Source organism: Serinus canaria, chromosome 4 (assembly GCF_022539315.1).
Source record: "Serinus canaria isolate serCan28SL12 chromosome 4, serCan2020, whole genome shotgun sequence".
NCBI classification, from domain to species: domain Eukaryota; kingdom Metazoa; phylum Chordata; class Aves; order Passeriformes; family Fringillidae; genus Serinus; species Serinus canaria.
The window spans coordinates 28,714,048-28,739,835 of record NC_066317.1 but is presented as its reverse complement, the minus strand read 5'-3'; the positions used below and the strand labels follow the sequence as shown (position 1 = coordinate 28,739,835).

Below are 25,788 nucleotides of genomic sequence, written 5' to 3'. Positions count from 1 at the left end.
AAAAAGAAAAACTTGCATTTCAGGAAAAATGCTTGGCAGGAAGCTTTCTTTCACAGGTATGGAATTACAGAATGAATTCTTGCCAAATGCTAAAGTTCAACTTTAAATATACCATTGTCAAGAGAAAGAGTTAAAAATAGTTGCAGATACTAATACTATATTCCATATTACAAAAAGAGTATTTTAACCTCACCCAGAACATGTTTTAGGAGATTTTATTCAGATGAAAAACCTATTTTAAGTACATAGTTAGACATGCTAAAAAATTGCAAAAAATGTTTAAGCATTTGGAACATGTGCACATGGTGGTATGAGCCATCTTTTTAGACTGTTGGACATACTGTCTACACATCACACTCTTTTGTCACAACTGCCATTTTTATTCTAAATTTTTCTGGAAATGTTGTAGGAACAACGGTCAATCCACAGTCAGCAAGCAAATCTTCTCAAAATTGGCAATCAGGAGTGTAATTTGCCATTTTTAAGAGTGTAGCTGCTTACTACAAAAAGGGGACCTCAAAAGTCATAGCTATCCATCCCCCACTTGCAATATGTGACTATGAATGAAATCCTCAATCCCCAATATTTGAACACATCTGGATGAAGTCACCTCTTACTAAACTGACTGCAACAGGTATCACCATTTGGTTTTAGAAATTTGTGCAATGGTCACCTTCCTGTAACTATGTGTTGCCTTGGGTGGTAAAGGTTAGGTAAACCAATGGTACAACAGGCACATGAGCTGAACCTCCTGTCAACTCGCTCTGAATCGACTCTGTTCTCTTCTTTCTGAACCAAAGCTTTTATCCAAAGTGCTGCCAAGTGCAGACTGCAAAAGGGCACTGATCCAACTAATTAATTCGATTTATAAAGACCCAAGAAATATCTGTAACAATAGACAGACTTTGCTGAACCAAAACTAACCAACAGCAACACTGCTCCTCCATCTCAGTACATTTCCTGAATTATTTAGGACCAATTCAGGGTACTCAGCAAATGAATGCTCACACTGGGGATAAGGTATCTCACTGCCATAGGCCTGTTTCAAGTTTTCACCCACAAAAATCCTTTGAAAGGACAAAGTAGAATACACAGCCCTTACATGGTGAAGTGCCTCTAGCCATGTAAAGGAAGGCAGTGGAGAGCCCAAGCTAGTGTGGATTCAGGCAGGTACATCCAAGGAATGGCATGCCACACCTCAGGACAACAATCCAACACTACCAGGCCAACACCTGAACAGTGACCCATGGTCAGGGAATCTGTGCAATCCATCTCACAGCTCAGCCTAGCAGTCACCAGCCTCCTCACCAAAACAGAAGGGAGGTGCCCACTTACAAGCAGGCCAATAAACAACCCTGACGTATCATCCCGGTGGTCTTGCCTGCCTGAAACAGAAGATGCAGAGCAGCAGGGCTGCTCACAATGGCCATTCCCACCTGGCTTCTGGCAAGGAATGCTTCCAGGAGTCCAGTTTTCTGTAGCCATTTGAGCAAATAGATCAAATACTACAAGATACAAAATGCCCCTTCAGCAGAAAAACCAACTTTATTCATGTGAGCCGTACACATTTCAAAAGTGTGAGAATCTCATTCAGCACTCTTACCTTAACAGATGTGTTGAATCTTATGCAGAAGTCCCTAAATATCTGGAAACATTCATCCAACTTCATCGTTTCTTTGTCTTCACAGAAAAAGTCAATGAGAGCATTTCCCTCTTTTTGCAGTTCTCGTTTCTGGTGTTCAAGCTCCTTTAGATGCCTTACAGCAAACTACAGCACACACACATGAACCAGACAGAAAAATTAAAGTCACAACAGGTCATGCATATATCAGGAACTTATGAAATTCATGTTCCAAGCTAGAAGCTGTTACAAAGCCCAAGAAATTAAAATTTTGGTGGAGATCTCATACTAACAAAAGGACACATGCCATTTCAGCAAACTGAGTAAAGAAGGTCAGGAAAAATGGATCAATCAAAATGTACATTCTAGTGACTAGGATGGAAACCAGGAAAAAGCTCAAAAGCCCTTGAATAAACTTACTGCCTAAAGTTTTAGATGAGTAAAATCAAAGACTGTTCTAGAACACTGAAAAACCTCTTGGAAGCTCCTTAAAAGCTACTCATTCTTATTTTCCCATTTCCCCTTCAAGGTGATCCTAGACCACAAAAAAAAAAAAAAAAAAAAAAAAAGGTCTTCATACTTGAAAGGTAAGGAACCACTGAAAATATATATATTTTAAGACATTTAGAAAATGTTCCCCTATAGTAGCACATTGAATCATAAGTATAGACCAATACAGACAGGAAGGGAGTAGTTTAGTGGAAGAAGATTCAGGAGGAAGAGAATAAGGCTGTGATTAGACTTTGAGCAGCAGAACTCCTTAAAACACTTTGATCAGGTGCCCTGTCTCCTCTATCTGCATCACCAGCTATCCCCTTCTATTCTTGCACAATCCCCCATCTGACACCACCTGCAGTTCAAAGTAACCTGAGAAGAAAAAGTTAATTTTTCAGACAAATCTCTTTAACTCATAGCCACCTAAATATTTTTCATAATGTAGCACTGGGGTGGGAAAATGCAGCTGGAAGCACTGGTGACCACTTAATCCAAACCTGCTTCCAGGAATTACTTGGAAAATTATACCACTAGGATAGGAACAAATATGACTTGCAAGTCTTAAGAAAAAAAACAAAAAAAGGGGGAAAAAAGACCACAATAAAACCTGAAGATAAACTGGACAACTGATAAAAGCATACATCAAAAAATAGTTCCTCCCACATATTTCAGGAATTCATTCACAAGGGTGAAATAATCAAAGCTGACTTTTAGATCAGCTTGGTTATCACCTGCAATTTAGAAACAAAATCCGGAAGTGTTTATGCAAGGTATGCATTTGTAAAATTATTTTTTCCCCAACATTTCTTTTGGAATGTGGCCTAAACAAGGTTGTAGTGTTACATAAAACCACCTATTAAATTTTTAAAAATCCCAAACATGTTAAAACATAACATTAAAGAGTCTGGGTGCAATGGATAAAAGCCAACAATTCAGAGTGAATGAGGACAGGTATTTCAATCTTAACCTGCCCCTTTCTTCATCAGCTTTTCATCTCCTGAAAAACTACAGGGACTATTAACTACATTTGCAAGTTGAAAATCAGGGTGGGTTAAGTTCCAGATTAACACCTGCCTTCTTACTTTTAATAATTACCTGTAGTGTGAAACAGAAAAAATCATTTAATTGAAGTATAATATGTATTTCTTGCGGCATCACCACATACTCAGAAAATACCAAGAACTCTGCTTCCAAGGTAAGTGCGATATACATCCAGGCCTGTAAAGTCACTGCAGTACTCAATAAAATAAAAAAAGGGAGAACCCACATGGACATAATGGTATTGCTCTGAATAAGAGACTCTGTGTTAAGGGTAAATTAGTAGAGAAAAGAGTCCCTTAACCTTCCATCTTCCAGCAATATCTCTTCAGTCACCCAGCCATCAAGATACATCCCTCAGCAGACCCTCAGCTACAACTGATGTGCTCCAGAATAACATAACATGCAGACATTATATTTTGGGCAGCTGCAAAGTACAAAACCAGAGACCACTTCAAATTGCCTTCTATTTTAACTACTGATCTTCATCAGTAACTTTGCACGCACTAAACACGCTTGCCTAACAAGTCTTGGGCAATGTACACTCAATATCCCTCCCTGTAAAAACACTGCCCTTCCAACAATCTAACTTGTCAAACAGCAGGAGGCTGGAACACCTTTGTACAACTGACAGGCTAGGCATAATAAAACAGTGCTTCTGTTTATTGACAGGTCCACACAAATTACTTTCAGCTGAGGAATGCTGCTGTATTCAGGCAACAGTAACACATTAACACAGATATCCTACAAACCTGGAGAAAGCTTTCCATCTGGTGAAAGAGTTTTGGGTCTCGTCGGATGCTGTCTTTAACAGATCTTGTCTTGACAGACAGCGAGTGCAGCTCTGCTTCTACACTATCAATGGATAACCTAAAAATAGCATGTACAAAGAACGTTTATCAAGAGAGAAGGAGTGGCCCACAGGTTAGCCACAACTGCAAAAGTGGATGCTTTACATGAGGTGCAAACAGGCTATCAAACAAGACCTGCCTGTTCAGGAAATCTTTCCGGAGTAGACACTGAAAATCAGGAGAGAGATAAGCACATTTCTTCTTATTTGCAACCTGAAAAGATTCCCATGGGGTGTGGTTTCATGATTAACTCCAGCCAGTCCTACCCACCTAACCTTAAAAAGGTTACTGCTGCCCTGCCTCTGTCCAGGTGTTCCTTTTCTCTCCTGGTGCCTTGCATTCATTTTCAAGATGGCCAGCCATCTCTGTGAACTGAAAATTAACCTAGGAAAAGGAAAAACCCAATTTGTTCCAGATGGATCCTTTGCTCGGTCCAACTGACTACATGACTGTTTGAGTGCAGGAGCTACCACAAAAAGGGGGCCACAAGAGATCATCAGCCAGGACTCTGATTTTGGCAGCAGCATCTGGCATCATGAAACTGCACATCACACTCCTCTAGGCAGACACAGCAATGCAACCCACACAGTCTCAACCCCGCAGTTACAATATTTCATCCTTCTACTAAACACCAGCAGTGAAGCTGCTGCTGTGAAAAGGGAACTCAGAAGCTGAAGCTCACAGGAAAGGCCTCTGATCTGGTGTGATCTAAGTGCTCTCCTGGGAGACCCACATTCCATACAACAGGAACTCCCACCTAAACCTCCCAGTCACTTCCAAGGGTAAATGCTTCTAAACCTATGGCATTTCCTTCACAAGAGAACTAAACTTTGCCTAGGAATTGAAGCAGTATAGTTAGCCAAGTGATAAGAACTAACAACTGTACACATGCTCCTCCTAAGGTTGTCTCAGCATGACTTTCAAACACTAAAACTGAAGAACCTGTGGCAGCCCAACTGAAATGTACATGGCAGCAGATGCTGACACATGTTTAAGTTTGTCAGTACACACACAAATTAATATCGTGCATGCTGTTTTTTCTCTGTGTACTTCATCTGCAAAGTTTAGTTCCCTGTTTTGGGAAGACATGGTGGTTTTGCAACTAAGAAAAACAGCAGAAAATACAGGCTACATTTTTCTGCCTGTGGAGGAGGAAGAGGATGGCTTACGAGTAAAGAAGGAAAGACAACAAAAAATAAAGAACGTAATGGTAGTTGTTTTAACATGCTCTAGCTGGGTGGATTTATGAGCAACTTGTACATGACAATTCTCTCTAAAGACCTTCCTCATGCCCAGTGGTGAGGTACATATTTAATTTTGTTTCATTTTCATGTACAAAGTGCACTCCCTGAATAGACTTCGGCATGAGTTACAACAGAAGGTTTTCAGTGTTAACAAATGTGATCAAAGAACAAAGTGGTTAGAAAATAAATATCACCAAATTTGGGACTCTGCCTGCTTCTCTCCTGTTTGCCAGGGGGCTTGGATGCTGAGGAAAGCTACATTCCCCAGCAGGCCACATGGCAAACTGCCAAAAAGGTGTGTGGGTTGGATGGCAGAGAGCCACACAGGTGGTCCCTCAAAAATTTTCTGATTAACTCCATGGCCACTCCTTTCCTCAGAAGATTTCAGACTTTTGCAGACATTACTTAACCCTCCATCAGATCTAAGAAACTGGATCCATTTTGCAGCTGGGAAAAGAATGTAAATAGATTGCCCTAAGCTCAAGAGTAAGGAAGTAGCAAAACTGGGAACAGAACTTCAGCATTGCTAGCTTCCAGGTCTCAGATTTAGATCACACTCTCTCACTAAAGCAAGCACAGTTACTGAGGTACGCATCAGCTTCGGTTTAAAATTCTGCAGCTGAAAAAATGCAGAGCCACAAACCCTTCAGATTTTCCAACCAAGACAGCAAATGAAACCTCAAAAGCATCTAAGAGAAGCCAGGGCCATCACCTGCCCCTGGTACCAGATTTGGTAAAGTATTGTAGCCTGCTCAGAAACTGATGGAAATTGGTTTAAGGAAAAAGAGTACCATGCTTTTAGCTCAATCCCTTGAAAGTAATGAACAGGGCACATGTATTTGACAGAGACAGAATTACCAAAAACCTATGGAGATCATGGAATAAAAAAACCTCATACCTGAAGGCACATTGCAGGCATACTTCTGCTAGTAAATGGAAATGAAGACCTCAAAGCTACAGTAAACATTTGTAAAGATCTGTTTTTGTGCCAAGACTTTCCTGAATAAGCCTCATTGCTTCTCAAATGAGAAAATTCAGTTTTCTTTTAACTCACCTGGCGGCATCATGAACACTCCTAATTTTTTCTGAAAAGTTGAGAAGAGCAGCATCTTTCTTTTGGGCTTCCTGAAACAAACAGAACAAACCCAAAACACACAATCCATTAACATTCCACCACCATGCCAAAATCCCTAAGTCTGGCAGTTCTAAAGCTTCTGGGAGGGCACTTAAAGGTTTCTCTCCTGCACTGTTTTTCTTCCCATTCAATCCCAACACAACTGAGTGGAGGACATCCCTTAAAGAAAGGCAGGGATCAGAACTGGAGATTTTAAACAACAGCCTCCATTTTGCAGTGTAAAATAATAGCTGCTTCTGCCAGTGAACACAAGGCAGATGTATTAATAAGGAATGTCAGGGAAAGAACAATTTATTGATGCCATTGTTTGAGCAGATATGATGCTTCCTGCACAAACATCAATTTATACCCTATTAAATCTCTTAAGCCGGTTTGCACACAGATAACCAAAATCAAATAGATGCATTTAAATTCTCACCCTTTTAAAATCAAAAAGTTTGAAAGGAAGGAAAAATAGCTTGAAAGTGTCTGCAGCAGCTTTGAAAAACACACATCAGTCATTGAGGAAGAAAAAGCTATCAAGAAGGCTGCTCAAAAGATTCAACGGAATGATTGAGAGAATTTTTATCAAAATAAACCACTTCCACAGTGTAAGAATTTGGGACAATAAGAGAAAATCTACAGTGAAGAAGATTGATGAAGTCAAGTTTCTACATGATATAAAACCTTGAGCTTTCCATGGAGTTCCCAATAGGATGACTGGCTAGAGGTAATTTTTGGTGATTCTTGTAGCAGGAGAAAAAAGGTGAAGATAGATCAAAGCTGTGAGACAGTTGCTTTTTTTGGAGGCACATGGCCCCTTATATTGTGTATCAATTAATGGACCTATATTTGTAGAATTTGCTTATACCAGCAAAATAGATTTTCTATACCAGTGCAACAAAATGCAGCAGACTCATCCCAGGTTTGTTTGCTTTCGTGTCTGCCAGCTTGAGCAGCGATGACAGCTTGAATCCAACAGCATTGCCAGCATAACCTCCCTAAAAAGAAACAATTTGCAGAAGAGCAAGTGAGAGGCTGAGGCATGACATCAGAGCACTGCAGCACTAACAAGGAAGCACAGCCCACCAGCCATCTCCCTTTGGGATGTCACTTACCGCATTCATAATATTCCCAGCCTGAAGGACCAAGTGCAATATGGAATGCAGCTCCTCACAAGTCATTAACTCTGTAAGGAACAAGGAAATTGCTGTCTAACAACTGTTTGCTTAGAAATAAAGTCAGTTACCAAGCTCCTCTTCATCTCAAGCTTTTTTTTTTTTTTTTTTGAAATTTGACAAGAAACTCCAATAAACTGAAGAGGTCATGGGAAATATAATGGTACTGTATAATTCCAACTCACAAGCACAACTGACAAACCTCAAGTCTATTTTCAGACTTTTAACTTTGCAAGTGTAGTATTTCCAAGGCAACCTCCAGCAGCTAAGGAAACGTTTGGGGCCTAATCATGCAATGTGCAAAGTGTTGCATGCAAGTGGTTAAGTATCCTCACCACCTACTAATTATTCCAGTGCGAGGCAAGTGTTCTTCACCCTGCAGGATCCATTTGCCATCTGCCAGGATTGGGCTTTTGAACAACTACTCTTTTTTTAGGAGATTTGGCCATAAGGCCTGAAAAGATAACAGGCAATGTTTAAATCTTCCTTGCTTATCCCACTCCCACTATGAATCATCATTTATTTCTGTATGATCACCAACTCAGAGCAGCATTTGTTTTACTTGTCATATCAAAGATGATTTAGCACAAAGTTATATTCAGTGTGACAAGGAGTCACACGGAATGAAACAGCCTTTTAAAGTTTTCCCATCACACAAGCCTGGTTTGTATGCATGTATGTTCATTTCTCTGCAAAATGCACAGTAGTGTTCTATCTGAATTCATACACCTTTTCACCCAGCCACATACCAGCAATACACAACATATGTACAAAAAACAATGTATGTGCACCAGAGGGATTGCCTTAGAAATAAGATGTGGAAATTCAAAACTGTAAAGAGTTAATAAATGTGGCACAGCAAACCAAGCAACTCCAAATTTGCAATTACCCATACGGCAAAAAAAATCACTATGAGCTGGTTGTAATGTGAGGTACTGTATTTTATACTAATGAAGAAAATAAAAGGTGGAATCCTTTTGATTGTAGTGTAAATACTTTTAAAAACTATTTTGATTGCAAGTCCACATTCTATAATTTATCCTGCATTCAGCTGCTCAACACAATACAGTAATGAATCATTTTGGAAGCCCACAGCCCTTACACGTTTGTATTTCAATACTGGCAACCTAAAACCATAGAAATATTTAAATAACCTTTGATCTAACAAGACTGATCTAAGGTGAGGACACAAGGATGAAGAGAGAATAAATAAGAGAATAGCAAATTTCACAAGGCCCAGAGGAGAAGGCAACTCCTAAAGGCTTCACACAGTAAGAGCCCGCTCGGCGTCACTGTGACATCCATCCATCTGCAGGCTAGATGAGAATGCACCAGGCTGTTTGGACCATCCTAACCCTTAGTGATTATCAGCATTAAAACTGAAGTAAATATTCTCTCCGTTTAATTACAGGAAAGAAACCTAGGAGACAGCAATAGGAAAGGAGACGGAATTCCTAAACAACTTCAGGCTATCAACAAACCCTGAAGTGAAAAGACCAAAAGGAGAAGAGCACATGACAAAGTGGACTGAAGACAGGGAAGGCCCAGTCAGTGATTTGTGTGACCGGCCTGATGCAGCAGCTGCAGACCAAAGTGTCTCCTCTCTGGAGGGAATTAATTCACCAGTTTACATATGTCTTGGGTGAAGGACACGGAGGACATTAAGGTGTGGCTACTTTTATACATAACATATTCCCTCACATATGTCTGGTGCTCAAAACACAAAGAACAATGATTTAAAAGAGATCCTAATAAAAGGCCAAACTCAGACCAAATCCTAAGTACTGCACACTTTTCCTGGTGGGAAAATGCTTTTTTTTCCTTTGCTTGTACTTGAAATGACTATTCTAGTCAACAGTGCCCATAATTGAATATTTTAATTACTGCACCATTTTATACCACTACAAGCAGTCTAAGCAATGATCTAGTAGTCTGTCAAAAAATTTCCAACATGAAATATGAATTTCATATTGAGGAACAGGACAAAGAGGCACTCAAGATACTGTAAAGGGTCAGCCTTAATGTTTAACTGGAACCAGGAAATCAACTATTTTCCTGCAGAGCAGAAGACACTACATTACCCAGAAATAGCCATTTGCAGCAGTTCAAAACTTGAGAAGTGTAGAGAGCAGAACAGGTATGTAGAGAAACAGAGAACAAAAACAGAAAACCAAGGAATAGCAAAGGTATTCTTTACAATAAAGAATTTAACCTATCAATACTGCCTCAAAAGGAAATGGCCTATAGAGAAATTTAGAAAATTGTCTTTTTTTTCTATGGATCTCTGAAAGAATAAGCAGAGAGGTGTAACAACTCCATTCCATCAGAGGGATTGCAGTGCAGGAATGAGCAAACAGTACTCAAAAGATGACACCCTCATTTGGTCACAGACACTTCTGCTTCTGTCAGTTTAGGATATATTACTTATAGGCTTTGAACATGAATTTGTTGCCAGTGTACCCAAAGTCTTCAGATTTTTGATTTTGGAAGCAAAGATCCACCAGGCACGCCCTGATGGCATTTGTCAGAGGGGAGTTAGCCTCCTTTTAATAGCCAAGGTACCTGAAATTCAAGCTCTGGTCTTCGTAATGCAGACTAATTAACATGCTAACAAAAACAAGAGTATTAGGCATGTCCCAACATATTTAATTACCTTTTGTTGCCCGTCTTATAATTTTCATGTCATCCTGTAGAGAAGCACAGGAGGGTGAGAACTCCCTCTCCAACACCATGGCTTCAATCCTAAGAGCATAGCTGGAGTACACGAACAGGTTTAGAACTGACAGCCAAAAAAGAACACTTATCATCAACAGAACAAACCAACTATCTCCTTACTTTGGCACCTGGATTAGTAAGTACATGAAGGAATCAGCTTGAGACAGTTTTGATACATCTCCATCAAAGGCTTTTAATTTCTTTACCTAGAAAAGAAAAAAAAACACTAGCAAAGAATTTCATGAAAGATCAAGATTAACCTGACTTTGGAAGACAGCACCTTGAAAAGGAGTAAATTTAAATGAAGGCATTGGAAAATCCACCCAGTGACTGAATGGCTTCACTGTCCCAAGATCCTGTAATTTGCACACACCCCAACCACAAAAAAAAATTTAAAAAATAGCATCACTCTTCTTCCAGAAAACTAGCTACACAGTCCAGCAGCAGAAACCAGGATGCCACCATACTGATTGCTGATTTTGATTTCTGATCAATGATTGCTTTCATTACTATGTTTAGGATACTGATGATGATCTGAAAAATGACCCTCAACTCTTCAACAAGTGTGATGTGCACTTGGGCATAGCATAATTGTGTTCAGAATATCCAGCACAGGACTGCCTAGATCTTATTGGCACTATGCAACTAAACTTTAAGTTACAGGGCTTTTTCAAGATACTTGCTTCAACCATTTCTCCTAAATTGCTCTTAAACGGTAAACTTCATGATCTTGAGTTTGTATTTCTTTTTCATTAATATGAAATATTTTAAAGATAAATGCAATCTTTCATTTTAAGTAATTTGTTGTCAGTTCTCTCAGTACTCTGAGGACACCATTTACATGCAAAGGAAATACCCTGCATTAATTTTGTCGATCTTCCTTCCCAGCTCCACCAAAATCCATATATTTGCATGATCTGGAAGCCACTGATCCACCCACATGCTCACTATTTGTTTATATAGAAGAACTGAAAAATACATGCACATATGTTTAAGCGTAACTGGAATTTCTTCCACATCTTCCAACACAGCAACTGTGTCCAAAAGCAGAGCTCACCTCAGTTACACTATTTCTTCATTCAACCAACAAGTTTTCACCCAGCAGCAGCTTCATGTTTCCACTGATTTACACACCAGCCCATGATCTTTCCTTTGTGCAACATCACACTTAAAGCCCATTCACAACCACATTTACACAGATGGTCTTTAGTTTAGAAAGCATATTCAGCTATTGGGGAGAAGGACACTACATCAACAGTTACCCCACTGCCATGATTTAGCAAGATATCCACAGGTTCTCTTAAAGAATCAGCCTACAAATTCTTCACTTCAGTTACTTTTCTGCTTTGACAGTAAAAAAGTAGCTGATCTGTAGTGGAAGACAAATATGCTATGCTAAATCAGGGTTCTGAACTAACTGAAGGAAAGGATTCTTTGAACAGCTTTTTTCTGCTTTATTCCCATTTTTTTCCACACCAGAAAAAATAGAAATGTTGCAAATACATTAGGAAAGTTAAAAATAAAAATTAAACACAGAATAGAAAATAATTTCTTTTCAAATTGAAAACCTCATCAACAAACAAATGAACAGGGAAAAAAACTTAACAAAAATTTATGACCAAGAAACAGACCTCTTATCAGAGAGCAATTTTTATTCAGGCTCTGTAGCTTCATTTCCTAACACCACCCCCCACCCCTCATTTAACTCAAGACACTCAGACTACAGCTCCCCTTCTAAAGATAAACAGCATACCCATTTTTTTTAGGCCTGAGAAAACTCCTAATTTACTGAGTAATTTAAGAAGTCTGCCAACAAAAAAACAGGAAAGACCAGACTTGACATTCCTGATAATTCTAAGGTGTTAAATGAGCAAGAAACAAACCCAAAATAAACACTTTTTCTACATCATTAAGTGGGGAGTGAGAGATAGTATACTATCTCAGTCTTTAAAGGTGTTCTTTAACCTAGCCTTCCAAAACTAGTGGACTGCAACCTTAAAAAAAAAACCTGCAAATTCTCCAACCTCATTTTAGTATCTTGCAAATATCAGTGTTTGCCTGAAAAGGATAAAGACATTCAGATATGAGAGAGAGGGAGGAAAGACAGAAAAGCAGCCCACCAAAAAACCCATGCCACCTCACCAAAATCAGATCATAGAAGCCACAAGTTAATTATAGGAAGATGCAATTTGAAGACTTAGATGCACAAAAAGTGAACAACACGAGATCCTGAGACAGGAATATTAACTTATTCATGCTACCAGTACTATATTTAAATACACTTTCAACAGTAAGTAGAAATCAATGTTTTCTATGTGGAATTTTAGTTTTACATGCACTGGATGAAATCCTCTTCTGTCCTACTAGGAAAAATGCCTGGAGTCATATGAGTGAGTACTAAATTAATTCAGAGGAACATTCCTAAACATGCACAACAGAAGACATTGACAATGCTGCTTTCTGGTGGGTAGGATGGGGTGTGAATGTCACCATGCAAAAAGCTTTGGGCAATGGTCAGCCCAGAAGAAAATCTGTGAAATCAGACCTGAAACAAAGGTGTGCTCATCACCCCACTTTTCCCAGCCTCCATCAACCACCTTAACCCCCACTGTCTTCTCCTCAGATATCCCAAGCTACCTTTGTAAGAAGCATCAAGGCAGCTCACCGAAGAAGCCCAAACCCAAGGATGGTGGAGAACAGTGACCCATTCCACAAGCAGACAAAACAGGAACACAACAGAGTTACAAGGTCCTTTTCACCCAGAATTCAGCAAACACAGCCTGGTTCTCCATATATGTCTCAAGTTTTTCACATAGAAGACCAAATCATCTGTTAACTTGGCCTTAAAATAGTAAATAGTCTGGGAAATACGTAAGGTAAAGATAGGACAGCAAATACTCTGTGTTCCCTTTTTTATTAATAATCTCATAATTTGAAAATAATTCTCACCATGAAGACAAAAAAAAAAAGTTATTTGACTTTATCAATACTGCAAATAAACTAAAATAAACAGCTTCTGAAAGCCAAAGCTAAAAAATTACTGGAACACATTTTGGATGTCTGTCATTACACATTCCAAGGGAGACTATTCAAAATCCCATGGAACTGCCTCTACTCTCTGCTGCCATGTTGTCCAAGTATTCTGGAAGAAAACTGAGATTCTGTGATGGCTCCCAGAAGTGGGGGTCAAATTCAAATACCAACTGCAGCCAGGAGCTGCAAAGAAACCATGGGGCTTGACAACAATGCTCACTATTAATCCTCTTAACAGATATAGTAGAGGGCTTCAGAACACAAGAGAGCTAAAAATGCAGCTTATTATAAAATCATCATGAATAACCCTATCAGTTCTGGCCTTGACCTCCTCTCTTGAAGCACAACAAAACTTTTCCACAAGAGTAGGCAGCCATGTACTGAGATATGGCAGTGTAATCTGTATATGCAAGAGAGCATAATTACATTGTATGCTCACTTCTCTATTACTCAAATTGGGTGCCGAGCTATTAATTTAATTTTTCATTATATTTGTATATGGAATATGCATTTGCACTGTCCATGCATGCCCATGCACACTCAATCTGATTTTAGATACACAAGGTTCTCACATATATAATTTGCTTAATTTTAAGAACAGTTATGAAACATAGAAAGCCTGATCTTTGATTTGATCTGTGAACAATTGCAGTAGAGATGCCCATTGCAAGTATGCCATTATACCTGGCAGACACAAAAGCTACTGTATTCAAGTTCTTGGTAGTTTTTAAGCTACCAGCAGCACTTCTAGTGGGGTTTTATTTTATGGCATTAAAACAGGCACCTTGCAGGATCTTATGCAGGACCTTGGAAGAAGAGGAATAAACATTTTCTTGTGCAGTGAGGCATGATGTGGCACAAGCTGGGGCAGTGGCAAACCACTACCAGCAAATGATAAAAAGAAAGGGAGAAAAACCTGCAGGTAACCATAAAGGGCAAAAAAGGAAAAGGAGATGTATGCTCTGAAGGATGGTCAACCCTATAAAGCACTGGCTGAGGAAAGGAGGGGGCATTTAACTACAGACATGGTTTGAAAAGGGCAGAGCTGACAGAAACATTCCCATAAAGCATGTGACAGATGGCCAGGGTTTGAAATCAGAGTACACGAGCAAAGGACAGGCTTGAGACATTATAAAGGAAGCTAAGACACTGGGAGTGCATGTGTGTGGGTGAGCTGATTACCAGTGTGAAATGCTCCCTTCTGTATGTATTTAAAGTACAAATACTGGCTATTCTAGCTCATTAAACACTGGACTTTCTCAACTTTTGCCAGTCTGGGCCTGTTGAGGAGTGCAATAATATGCACATAAAAGCAGCTAAAAGCTTCTTCTCTGCTCTAGTCAGGATGCCAGTAAATAAAAGCTGTCAGCCATTTCAACAGGGTATCATTCAGAAACAACCAGGAATCTTTTCAGAAGAGATATAGCAGAGAAACCACTGCTTCAGTCAAGGTTCCCTGGGAAAAAACCAAACTGAAAAAAGGGATGAAGCAGAGGAGATTCCAAAGAGGTATTTCTTTCTCCTTACAAAACTGCTTAGCACAGTATGGTACAAACAGCAGGACTTCTAAGAAGGCTTTAAAAAACCAGTGATCTTATCCTAGTTGTTAACCTATTGAGAATTTTTATAACTTTGCTTGGCCTTTTTTCTAACCACTGTACAGTGGCCAGGCCACAGACCCAGACCAGCCCTGGACAAAACATTGAGTGGAGCCTTGCAACAAGCTCCATCATGGCCAGCTTCAAGTATTTGTCAAATCTTTCAAAAGAAACATTTGAAAATACCCAAACATTTTAAGTTGTAGGAAAGACTTCACAGCAGTGCCAATATTTCAATAATAGTCTTATTAGTTAATAGCCTTAATAGTTTGAGAAAAATATTCAGTAAGGAGCCTGTATTTGCCATCTCCACAACAAAAAATCTCCACAACATTGATAGCTGCTGGGATTTTTCATAGAAAACAGCTAGAAAATTACTAGTACTGACTGCATGCAAACAGAGTTGCCACATTACAACAGTGCAAATAGAATAATTTTAAAGACAACTGATGTTAAATGTATTTGTTAGCCCAAGGACCTAGCCTCCTTTGTCAAAAAGCTGGAATATCATCAGGTGCTTGAGACACAATGAACTGAAAGGATCTGAAATATGTCACAAAAGCCAAACAAGAGACACGGAGCACATTCAGGTAATGTGACTGGGTATCACAACACTTCTAGATAAGGTACAATTGGAGTACAAAGCTGGTGCTTATTCACACCAGGTAAACTGTAAACTTAAACTTCTGGGTAAAAAAGAAGAAACAAAATAGTCCAGAGTTGCCCTTTCTACAGCTACGAGGAGGAAAGACACTCCCCTCCCTCCTTTCACTTTTACAGACTAAGGATCTATGGTAAAATGGAAAAGAAAAAGCAGAAGACATCTCAAAGTGACCAGGGCAGAGCCTACAGAAGGCACTTGGCCCTCACTGCAGCTTGCAGAAAACCTGTGCAGAGAGGGAAATGGGTCTGCAAATACCTGGGAAAAGCACACAAAGAGGAAGAGCAGAATCCCACCCATGGCTGCAGCAGGACAGTCTGCCCTGGTGACTGAATGGCTGCTAACCTTTCAGGACCTGAGTGCACAAGTCTCTGCTCAGAGCAATTCTCAACTCTTACAACAAAGCAGGTCCTTAGGAGAACAGGAGGTATGGAAAGGGCAATCCCAGGGAATCCCTGCTGAGGATGGGAGCAACACTGTGCAAGGACAGGCCAATGTGATGGCAGCTTGCTAAAGCTATCTCATGTGATATGACAAAGAAGGAATTAGGGAGTATTAAAAAGAAGAGGGAACAGCAGAACAAATAACACCACTTCACCTGGTGTCTCTAGTTGTTCTGGATTATTTGTATGTGGGGCTGTAAGCTTCTGATGCCTTTCCCTTAGCAAATGGTGAATCACTATTCTAGGAGACAGGGATTCAGTCTAGGAGGCAAAAATAAAACTACACTAAACTAAACTATAAACTAAGAAAAAGTAAGAGGCTATAGTGGAAGAATAATGAACATACATTTAGAGAAAAAATGTTAAAAAAAAAAGAAAAGCTCTGAGGCTCCTAAAAAGAACACATTTTTAACTGCCTACACTACAATTTTTGAGGCTACTGTAGTAAATGAGTTACTGGACCCATTTATTCTTAGACCACACCAAGCATGATGACATGAAAGCATGGAAACATTTTTCCATACCAACAGAAGCATCAGGCCCTTACATTCAGGATTTTCTCCCTGTCTTGCCTGCCACCACCCATCCACCTCTCAAGGGGAAAAACCCAGAACAGTTTGACAATTATGAGAAGAGTAACAGAGTTTCCTGTTTCTGATGAAAGCAATTAATTAAAATACACACAAACACCTGCACACTGGAAAGCAGCCTCTTTCCAGCCTTCCCTTGGGAATAGCAACAAATCTCATGTCTAATGCCCCTTTACTTCTAATACCCTCCTGTATCATAGCATGTCTTCTATTAAATTCTCAAGTGACTCCTTAAAAGCACTTCTTAAATCCTCTGGCCCCACTATCTTGAGTGACAGGCCTGTTGTCAAATAAACAAACAAACATTTTTTCACTCTTAGCAGCACCTATTGGATAGCTAATGAATCTAGTTACATTGCAGACAAAACTGATAAAATTCAACAGCTTACATTACAATTCTAGCTGAATGACAACATTTATATCACATAGACTACACTAGCTGAAAGATTTCCTACTTGTCATAAAATAACAACCAAAATCTAAGCCAGAAAGAGGAAAAAAAGAAAAAGTACTTTTCTTTCAGTCTAATTTTCTGACTATACACAAAGTTAACTAGGAGTCACTCTCTTTCAAGTTAGTACTACACTGTTCTCCTCTGTCTGACTTTCAGAGGAAGGAGATAAATTCTGTTTATATAATGGAATATGTACTAAAATGCAAACAAAGAGGGAAGAGGGAATGGTTTTGAGGTCCCAGGACTACTGTCACCTTCTTTTTTTTTTTTTTTTTTGATTGATTACATTTCAACTTGTTGATATCCTCCCAACTCCAAGAGATACATTAATCAAGTACACTAACCTAACACAACAACAATTTTTACAATTTTTAACATAATTTTTACAAGATTGTTTGCAAAGGCAGCTCAATTTAGGGTCATAAAATTGAGAGCAAAAGACTGCAACATGTTCTACTGATGACTGGATTTGATTTGTTGCTGCCCAGAGGAAACCAAGTGCTCTGACAGTATGACCTTGAAGTGGTAAAGCATGAGAGTTGAGGTTGATCTGTACGTGGACCTTAACTTAGCAATTTCCCAAATTTCAGCCACTCACTTTGATGTGAAGCACCCAAGCAATCCTAATGCTAATTTCGTCAGGTTTGTGGTTTACATTTCTCTCAAGTACATGGAAATGGGTCAGTGCCAACAGTGAGCAGGCAAGGAACTCTACATCATTAAGCAGGGCTCCCAGGTCACTTGATGAAGCTTCACCTCTTTAATCATGTGAATAGACTTGAAGTTTGGGACTAGGAGGGGAGATGGATGTTGGTCATATGGTGATCACAGGAACACTGAGAAGGTACTGCTGGTAATTCTGTGCCTTCTAACACGTCTCCTTTGAGCACTAAGCCATGTTAGCAAATTCCATGGGTGCTGAACGCTGGAGCTGCCTCTCTGCCCTACTGAAACCCAGTGACCAGGCCCAGGAACAGAGCCAGGTGAACCAAGCAGGCAGTGAACCAGAAGGCAAAAAGGCAGGAGCACAGGGCTACCAATATTCAACTCACAGGCACTGCAATGGGAAGGCATGAGGCAGGTGCCAAAGAAGTGAAATTTGCTTGCTTAGAATACACTTCAGTTCTGAATTTTCTAACTCCCTAGAGCAGTTATCTGCACACAGGGAAGGCTCCAGGTCTTGCTGTTTATGGAACAAAGGGATCTCATAAAACCAAAATATGTCACCTCCTTAAAAGCAGGTGAAATTACTTGAAGGGAATGACTATATTGTGACCTCAATACTACAAGTCAAGCAAAGATTAAACATTTGTACTCAGTGGTTCCCTGTTCCCTCTTCCCTAGCCTCGGGAAAGTGTTGAGATTCCTCTTTTACAGAACTTCATGTTGGAATCCCAGTCAGCAGACCTCTACAAAAAATAAGTTCCATGTAAAACCATTATTTACCTCCTCTGCTTCTGGTAATAATTTAAGAAATTCATGTAGCAGTTCAGGACCATAGGGCTGACTTCTTCCATGATAAATATCTTCAATGATGGATTCGGCAGACCTTGAAAAAACAATTGAGCACACAGATTTCTAACACTTGCAGGGCCAACACTTACACAGATTGAAAAAACCATGCCTGGGCTACTCAACAGAGTTACAAAGAGGCTGTGGATGCATCAGTGTCCACAGCAGCACTGCTGTGACACCATTTTCAGTGATGCCTTTACCAAAGGGCAACCTTATCAGTGAATACAGACACAATGGAACAGCTCACTCTTGAAAACGTTGCTCCCACTGCCCCTTTCTAATTACTTACAACAAGAGGAAACCTGCAAAAGGCAGCTCACAGGCACTGTTACATGAGGTAAAACCATTAACCATACCTGAAAACTCACCTCACTGGTTAACATCAGCAAACTCTGTTTGATGCTAAGTCATAAACGCACTCACAACTGAACATATTAGACAAAAAAATTATGCCAAATTACTTTTGAGAAAACTGCATAAAAATGCAAACTCCACAAGGAACAGAGCACAATGTATATATTTTATGAGAACTACAAAGAATTCTTACTTTTTGAATTGTTTGAGAAATATCCCAATGTTCATACTTCGTTTTGCATCCAAAATGGACACCTGAGAGAGAAAGCAAGAGATTAATCTAACAATACCTAAGAAAATAGCATATAATGCAGATATAATTTCTTAAATTGCTACAGATTACTGTTTGCACCAAATCCCAGGCCAAATAAACAGAGTCACTTCTTATCAACAAAGCTCATATACTACAAAACTAGTTTTTACCAGGGATATATGGAGCACACTCACATCACCTTCCTCCAAGTGAAGCAAAAAATTCCACAGCAACATATAATGAAGGAAAAAACCAATATTTCTATTTCATTACAAAGTAAAAACACTCTTCTTGCTTATTTCATAACCCTGCATCTGCAAAATGTTGCTTATCAGGTAATACACTATATTGCACTTGAAGGCCCCAAGGGTAGTGAACACCACACTCCAAAACCCATGTAAATTCAGAGGTTTTGTGACAAATGTGAGGATGGGATTTCTAAGCAGAGGTCAGGTGCATTACTGATTTAATTCATGCCAACTAACAGCCACACTGACTCAGGGGAAGATAAGTAAGTCGATCTAGAATCAAACCCTGAAACACGTAATGCTCAAATTTGTTTGCTTACCTAGAAGCAAACAGAAATCCATAATAAAATAAGCTCTCCCAGCTTTGTCTTTCAAAGTTGGTTTGCTGTATTATCTTACATATATAGTTCTGAAGATTAGGCAGACAGAAAAAAAAAAACCAAACCCACCCCACAATATTTCCCCTAATTTTGTAAAGAATTTTAAACTCAAAGTGCATCTTTTTTTTTTCTTCCTGTAACAAGTTTAAACCTGAGAGGTTTGCCCTGTTTTAGCAAATTGTGTCCTTAAGGTTAAAATTTTACCACTGCTATTTTGGTGATAACAGCTACAGAAGTCATGAGATTTACAAGGACAAGAGAATTGTTTCACCTTAGCAGTTCCACCTGACGGCTACAATAAAAGAGCTCAGCACATATAGATGTTCAAGACTACTGTTGGACTCGCATGTGGTTGTGGTTTTGACAACTGGAAAGGCATTTTGACCTTTGTGACAGTGCTCAGATTAGAAGTAGATATATAAATGCAACATTGGCATTGTCACAAAATTGAATTAGCCTGCAGTCAGCTGGTGACAGTGAAAATACAGGGATGATTAATGGGCTATCCTCAACCTACACCCAGGAGACAGCCTCCTCGTCTGCTGCAAATAGTGAGTCATATTGAAAAGTTTTCTGAAATTCTGGAATTTCCTCTCTTCTGAAAACAGTGAAGACTAGAAAACACAGGAAATATCAGCATATTAGTTTTAATTAGATGATTGGTAGCCCGAAGCCCTCCATTTTTAGCATATGCAGAGATAAGGGGACAGATTGTGGTTTATTCTCCTGTTATCTTAAGAGTTGAGAGGCCCCCAACAGATCATTAAGGAAAAGCCCCTTAATGCAGGACAGGTTCAACTATCTCTCCCCCTGCAGTATCTAATCTTTTTCAAATGTTTTACTGCAGGGACCTCTCACTGACCTCTCTAACTGCAGCTCCAGTCTCCAGTTGCTCCGGTCACCCCTAGTTCTCTGGTTTCTCTGTACCCGTTTAAGCCTATAAGCTCTACCATCTTTTGGCTTTTGGTTTGTTTGGGGTTTTTTAAGCATATTCAGAGTTAATCTTGTGTACATTTTTTAAATCACAGTCAGTAACTGTTACAAGGAGACTGATCATCAGATGAGTAAACCTTTGTTTTCCATGGCACAGCTCAGATTTACACTACAACCTCAAACAAATTACATAATTTTTTTAAATATCTTCCCTCGAAGTAAAACAACAAAGGAGAACATATACAGCTGTATTTGTCTTATCAGCACAACAACAAAAAAAAAAGTCACAGCTGTTCTTAAGTACCAGATTTTACATACACTTCTTGCTCTATATATGACTGTACCCTATTTTTTCTCTGATTTCTTGTTTAACCACACAATCAGAACAAGTCTCACTTTTTGGTCACTCTTTGCTTGGTGTCTACTCCAAGCTTATCAGAAGTGTTTGAAACTGCTGTCATCACATAACTACCTTCAAGGAGTTTCCAGATGAAAGCACAAGGAGGAGAAAAGGGGAACCTGGCAGATACTCCATAAATACAATTTCCTACTCCTTGCACACAAGTGCACTATCTTCCATCCCACATTCAGCTGCATATTAGATTCATACCCTTACCCTGAACATCTGTGCACAATGTCTACTCTTCTCCACTGAGATTTCATTTGATTTTGTTCATGCAGAGCACTGTCTGCTGCTGCTTTTTACCCTTTGAACATGACCACAGATTTTTCTAATTTCTGCTCAGTCTGCTCCTGTCTTCTGCTCACACACACCATCAACGCTGCTGCCGGCACAGCACGTTTCAGGTCTTGCCACCCAAAGAGGTTCTGAAGCGCTGTCCACCAGCAGCACCCCTGGGCTTCTTGACTCAAAAAGTTACACTGGACTGTAACTGAGAATTGGGAACAGGCATTCCTAGTCCCACTGGGATTCTCCATAGCAAAATCACCTCTCATATGGTTTCTTATGATCTACTTTAGATAAATTCAGGAGAGGTTTCTCCATTCTCATCCTCTACTCGCTGAAACTGGAAATAGTACAATTCCCTTAGATACCTTCCACCATCTCCACGCCTGCACTTTGCAAGCCCATGTAAAACATCACAGGTCGCTTGCCATCACTTGCCACATCTACTTTATAAACAGTGCAATCTCTAAACCGAGGACAGCAATTCACTCATTAATCCACTTCTCATCACCAGAATCTTCAACCCAGCATATTTCCAAAATCTGCAGCAGGCACAGATCACACAGTAACAGGCCTCAATGTTAATCCACCACAGAAATACTCAATTATCAAGGTACTGTGAGAAGGGCAAAGTTAGCCTGAGTACCACAGTGAGGTTGTGTTGATGGTAAGAGGATATCTACTCCTGGACCCCAACACAAATTTGCAATCAATACGAAAGATTCAGAGGAGTGTTCTGGGGGACACAAAAAGACCCACCTCAAAACTGACTTTGTAGTGACTGGAGAGATGCAACAGGAGTTTCTTGCCATGAAATCATCAATGAGGAAGAGAAACACAACAAAGTGGATTTATAACAGATCAGTAAAACAAAACACTGTAGGTTTTCTTTGCTTAAGAATAATGGGGTTTCACATGGTGGGACACAGTGTACAAATGACAGCAAGCATGGAACAGCCTGGCGGCTCAGGCTGGCTGCTGAAGGTTAGGAAGGACATAAATAACTTCCTGTTTCAGCTTCCACTTCACATTACAACACAGTAACCATCACTCCATGCCTGCGGTCACGGTGCAGCAGAGTGAACCTAGCAGCTTACTAAAGGGCTGTCCCCACTCTGTGTCATCCTCCCCTGTCACGTTCCTAGCCTGCTTTTTCCCTTAGGCAGGCACTGGTACTCATCTCATTTGGTTCTTGCTGATAGTTCTTCTCTGGATTAACAGGTTGAATCAGCTCTCAAGAAGGTGGAATAAGAGCCAGCACAGGGAAAACAGAGGAGGCACATCTAGGAGAGGGGGCAAGAGACATCCTGTTCACTCCTTCCATCTTCCTTCTCTCTCCTCCTCTCACTGCCCCTTTGCAGGGAATTCACTGCATCCTTCCTCAAAGTCACCAAACCTCACTGGAAGAGCAGAAACTGCTCCAGCAGAAAACAAACAAGGGGCCCCACAGCATCCTGCTGAGCTGCTCATTAAATATGTTTACAGAGGGTGTAATATGTGTGTTACAAGATCCAACATCTGTCCAGAGGCAGCGGACAGGTGGGGTGAGGTGAGAGACAGGAGCAGAGGCACGGTCTGAAGGAGAAAGCACGACCAGTTCCTCTGGCTGACAAGAAGCTGCTCTGCCCACTGTGCTTCCAGGCTAACTCCAGCCTGGCTGAGTGCCTGCTGTGCCACACTGGGACACCACTGAAGGATGGGGAAAGTAAATTGGCGTGTAAACTTAACCTTGCACCCCCTACTTTTCAGAGCCTCAAATTACATGGAACCATAGGGCAAATTAAGCCTTTAGTCAAGGAAATATGTTAATTAATCTCCTAAGGGTTTGGTGAGGGCTTGTTTACAAAAAGGAAAGCATTTGCTGTAGGAGTTTGACTCAAGCCTCAAAAGGGACTTCTGTTATAATGATGATGCTACATATAAATTCCCTGTATAAATCACTGTCGAGTGAGGAATTCAAAGGACACGCAGTGTTGTAAGCTCCTACATGCATAGAACTTTTACCAAAATTGCTCATTATTTCACATAATCAACAGTGATCTCTGGCAAAGGTATGAAACCCCAAATCTCCTCCACAGTCTGTAGGGCAGCGCCCTCAACACTGGCAGAAGAGTAACTCTTCCCTGCTTCCACTGAAGCTACACCACTGCACCAAGAGGGAGGCACAGGGACAACGGAGCACTCTCTGCACTTCGGACACAAGCTGCTTTTTTCAGATTTGGATCTAAGTAAAAGTTGAGTTTATGCACTTGAAATTGTCTTGAAAATTCATTGCTGATACATGATGCCAACTAGGCTAATTCCACTACGTAAACTTCTAAGAACATTTTTCCTTGCTGGACCATAAAGCACTGTCTAAAATCAGCTGTGTTGTACACAAAAGGAACAGAGGTGCTGAAACACAAAATGTCTGGTCCACTTGGCCTTGCTGGTTTATGAAACAGCCACAAGCAGAACTCGAGCTCCCTCAGCCCCACACCAGCACCCTCTCCACCAGGTCACACAGATTCTGCACACCTCAGCCTGCCCCCAGCTCCTGTCAACCTCTGCAGGCTTTACCAGAGGGAGCTGAGGACAGCCATCCACACTGAAACAGCCGAGGGCAGCTGACAATCGATGGAGTCACAAACCTGGCCAGTGCTCCCACCTCCAGCCCCGGCTGAGCCAGGCCTGCAGCAGGGTGAAGCACGTGAGCTGCTGCCCATCTGTACTTCAGTGACACACTCAGGATTATCTCCTTCCCTCCTTGCTAAGCAGATAGGACTGCAAAGTCCATTAACACATGAGGAATTGCTCACCACTGACACACTGCCGCAGCATGCCTGACAAAGCTCAGCAAGTGGAACATTTTGTCACTTAAGTGGCATCCCTCAGAGGCCAGTCCTGCTGCCTCACCACCTGCCACCTGCAGAGTCACCACGGGAGCCCTGAACAGGGTGCACAGGCATCAAGCAGTGCAAACGCACTGCACCACCACATCAGCTCCAGACGGAAGCACGAAAACCATAACTTTCAGCAAGGCAGGGTTTTGTTTCCAAGGCATTGTGTCTTGGAGAATCCCTGGTTTTGCAGGCCTCTGATTTTCATCTCTACCACTGCACGAGTTCTAGAGCACGCTGACCTACCTATTGCACACTATGGGCCATATTCAGTTTCTCAAACTTATTGTAATATCTACGAGAGCTAGATCTCTCACACAGCCGTCCTGAAAGGGGGAGGAAATGCAGGTGGCCAGAGCCCTGTCCATCTGTGCTCAGCACAGGAAGTGCACTCACTACACTCCTGATTCAAAGATGAACACAGCCTGAAAACAGCGCACAGCTTAATGACTACCTCTGATGATGGCCCCAATCACCACCTCCCGACATCAGGCTTTCAGAGCCTACGATACACATGCCCTCTCAAACCTTCAATGTCAATATGTACAACATGCATCCTATCAGTGCATTGGTTTCTCATCTTGTCCCTTCTGATCTTATTTTGACATCTCCTGAATCCTGCAACTTCATGTCCCTGCTTTCTCACTAACAATGATGCACTGCAACATCTCTTAACCCCATGCCCTCTGTTTTTTGTTTACAAGCTAACATGTATGTAGACACACACTAGTGATTAAATCTGCATTTCAGCCCTCCAATTACTTCAGAGAAAGATCACTTGAGACAATTCAATTCAGGCTTCACAAAGAGGCTGTCTATAAATGAGGACTTAAGAACTAGAAAAGCTACTTATCCCTTCCCTGGAGACTGTCTGAACCTGAGAGTACTCAGTAGAGAGTACTCCTTGCCACCAGAACAGAAATCAGTGGCAATCCTGGGACCTTCTTGGAAGGTTATCCTCATGTCCAGAAAAAGCAGGGAAGATGAAGTAAAGTTTTTCTTAGCAGGAAAGTCATGTTTATGAAAGGGGAAACTTTAAATTTATCAAATAACAAATACCCTTAATCACTATATTATGTTCTATATCCTTGCTGCCATACTGGCACTTCCCTTCCTGATGTCTCTAGGATACTGTGGGCAAATACAGCATTAACCCTCGCAAATAGGACCCTCTCCTCTCCTGCCTGGTACATGCTTGCATGTGCAACATCTTGCTTGCATCACAGACACAGAGCAGGAGTTGAAGAGACAATACAACTGTGTTCCACACTGGAAACTCAAGGTCTATCCAACATGAGTAAATACAGATGCTTTCAGCTCCCTCTGCTTATTCATATTTATTTTAACAGGTGATCAAATCACAGCACTTAGCAAGTAAAAATAATAAAACACAGTTAGCTCTTTGAAAAACAAATATGTGCCACTAAGAACAAAGAGTTTATGTTTCCCATCATTCCCCTCTCCTTTGAATCAAGACAAATTTGCCGTAAGGACGAAACATGA

The 25,788-nt window shown here is 40.5% G+C and overlaps 1 protein-coding gene across 4 annotated transcripts in view; it reads right to left on the bottom strand.

Annotated features, from left to right (window-relative positions):
- The window catches only part of FHDC1 (FH2 domain containing 1), a 36,850-nt gene that overhangs the window by 5,566 nt on the left and 5,496 nt on the right, over positions 1 to 25,788 (bottom strand). For all 4 annotated transcript variants that reach the window (XM_018926710.3, XM_030239295.2, XM_018926711.3 and 1 more), the window contains exons 3-11: positions 19,098 to 19,159; positions 18,482 to 18,584; positions 10,377 to 10,462; positions 10,195 to 10,295; positions 7,482 to 7,552; positions 7,257 to 7,364; positions 6,304 to 6,374; positions 3,907 to 4,024; positions 1,604 to 1,768 (exon numbers count right to left, since the gene is read on the bottom strand). In XM_018926710.3, the coding sequence (XP_018782255.2) occupies positions 1,604 to 1,768; positions 3,907 to 4,024; positions 6,304 to 6,374; positions 7,257 to 7,364; positions 7,482 to 7,552; positions 10,195 to 10,295; positions 10,377 to 10,462; positions 18,482 to 18,584; positions 19,098 to 19,159 (885 nt within the window). The remainder of the gene's footprint in view (positions 1 to 1,603; positions 1,769 to 3,906; positions 4,025 to 6,303; positions 6,375 to 7,256; positions 7,365 to 7,481; positions 7,553 to 10,194; positions 10,296 to 10,376; positions 10,463 to 18,481; positions 18,585 to 19,097; positions 19,160 to 25,788) is intronic.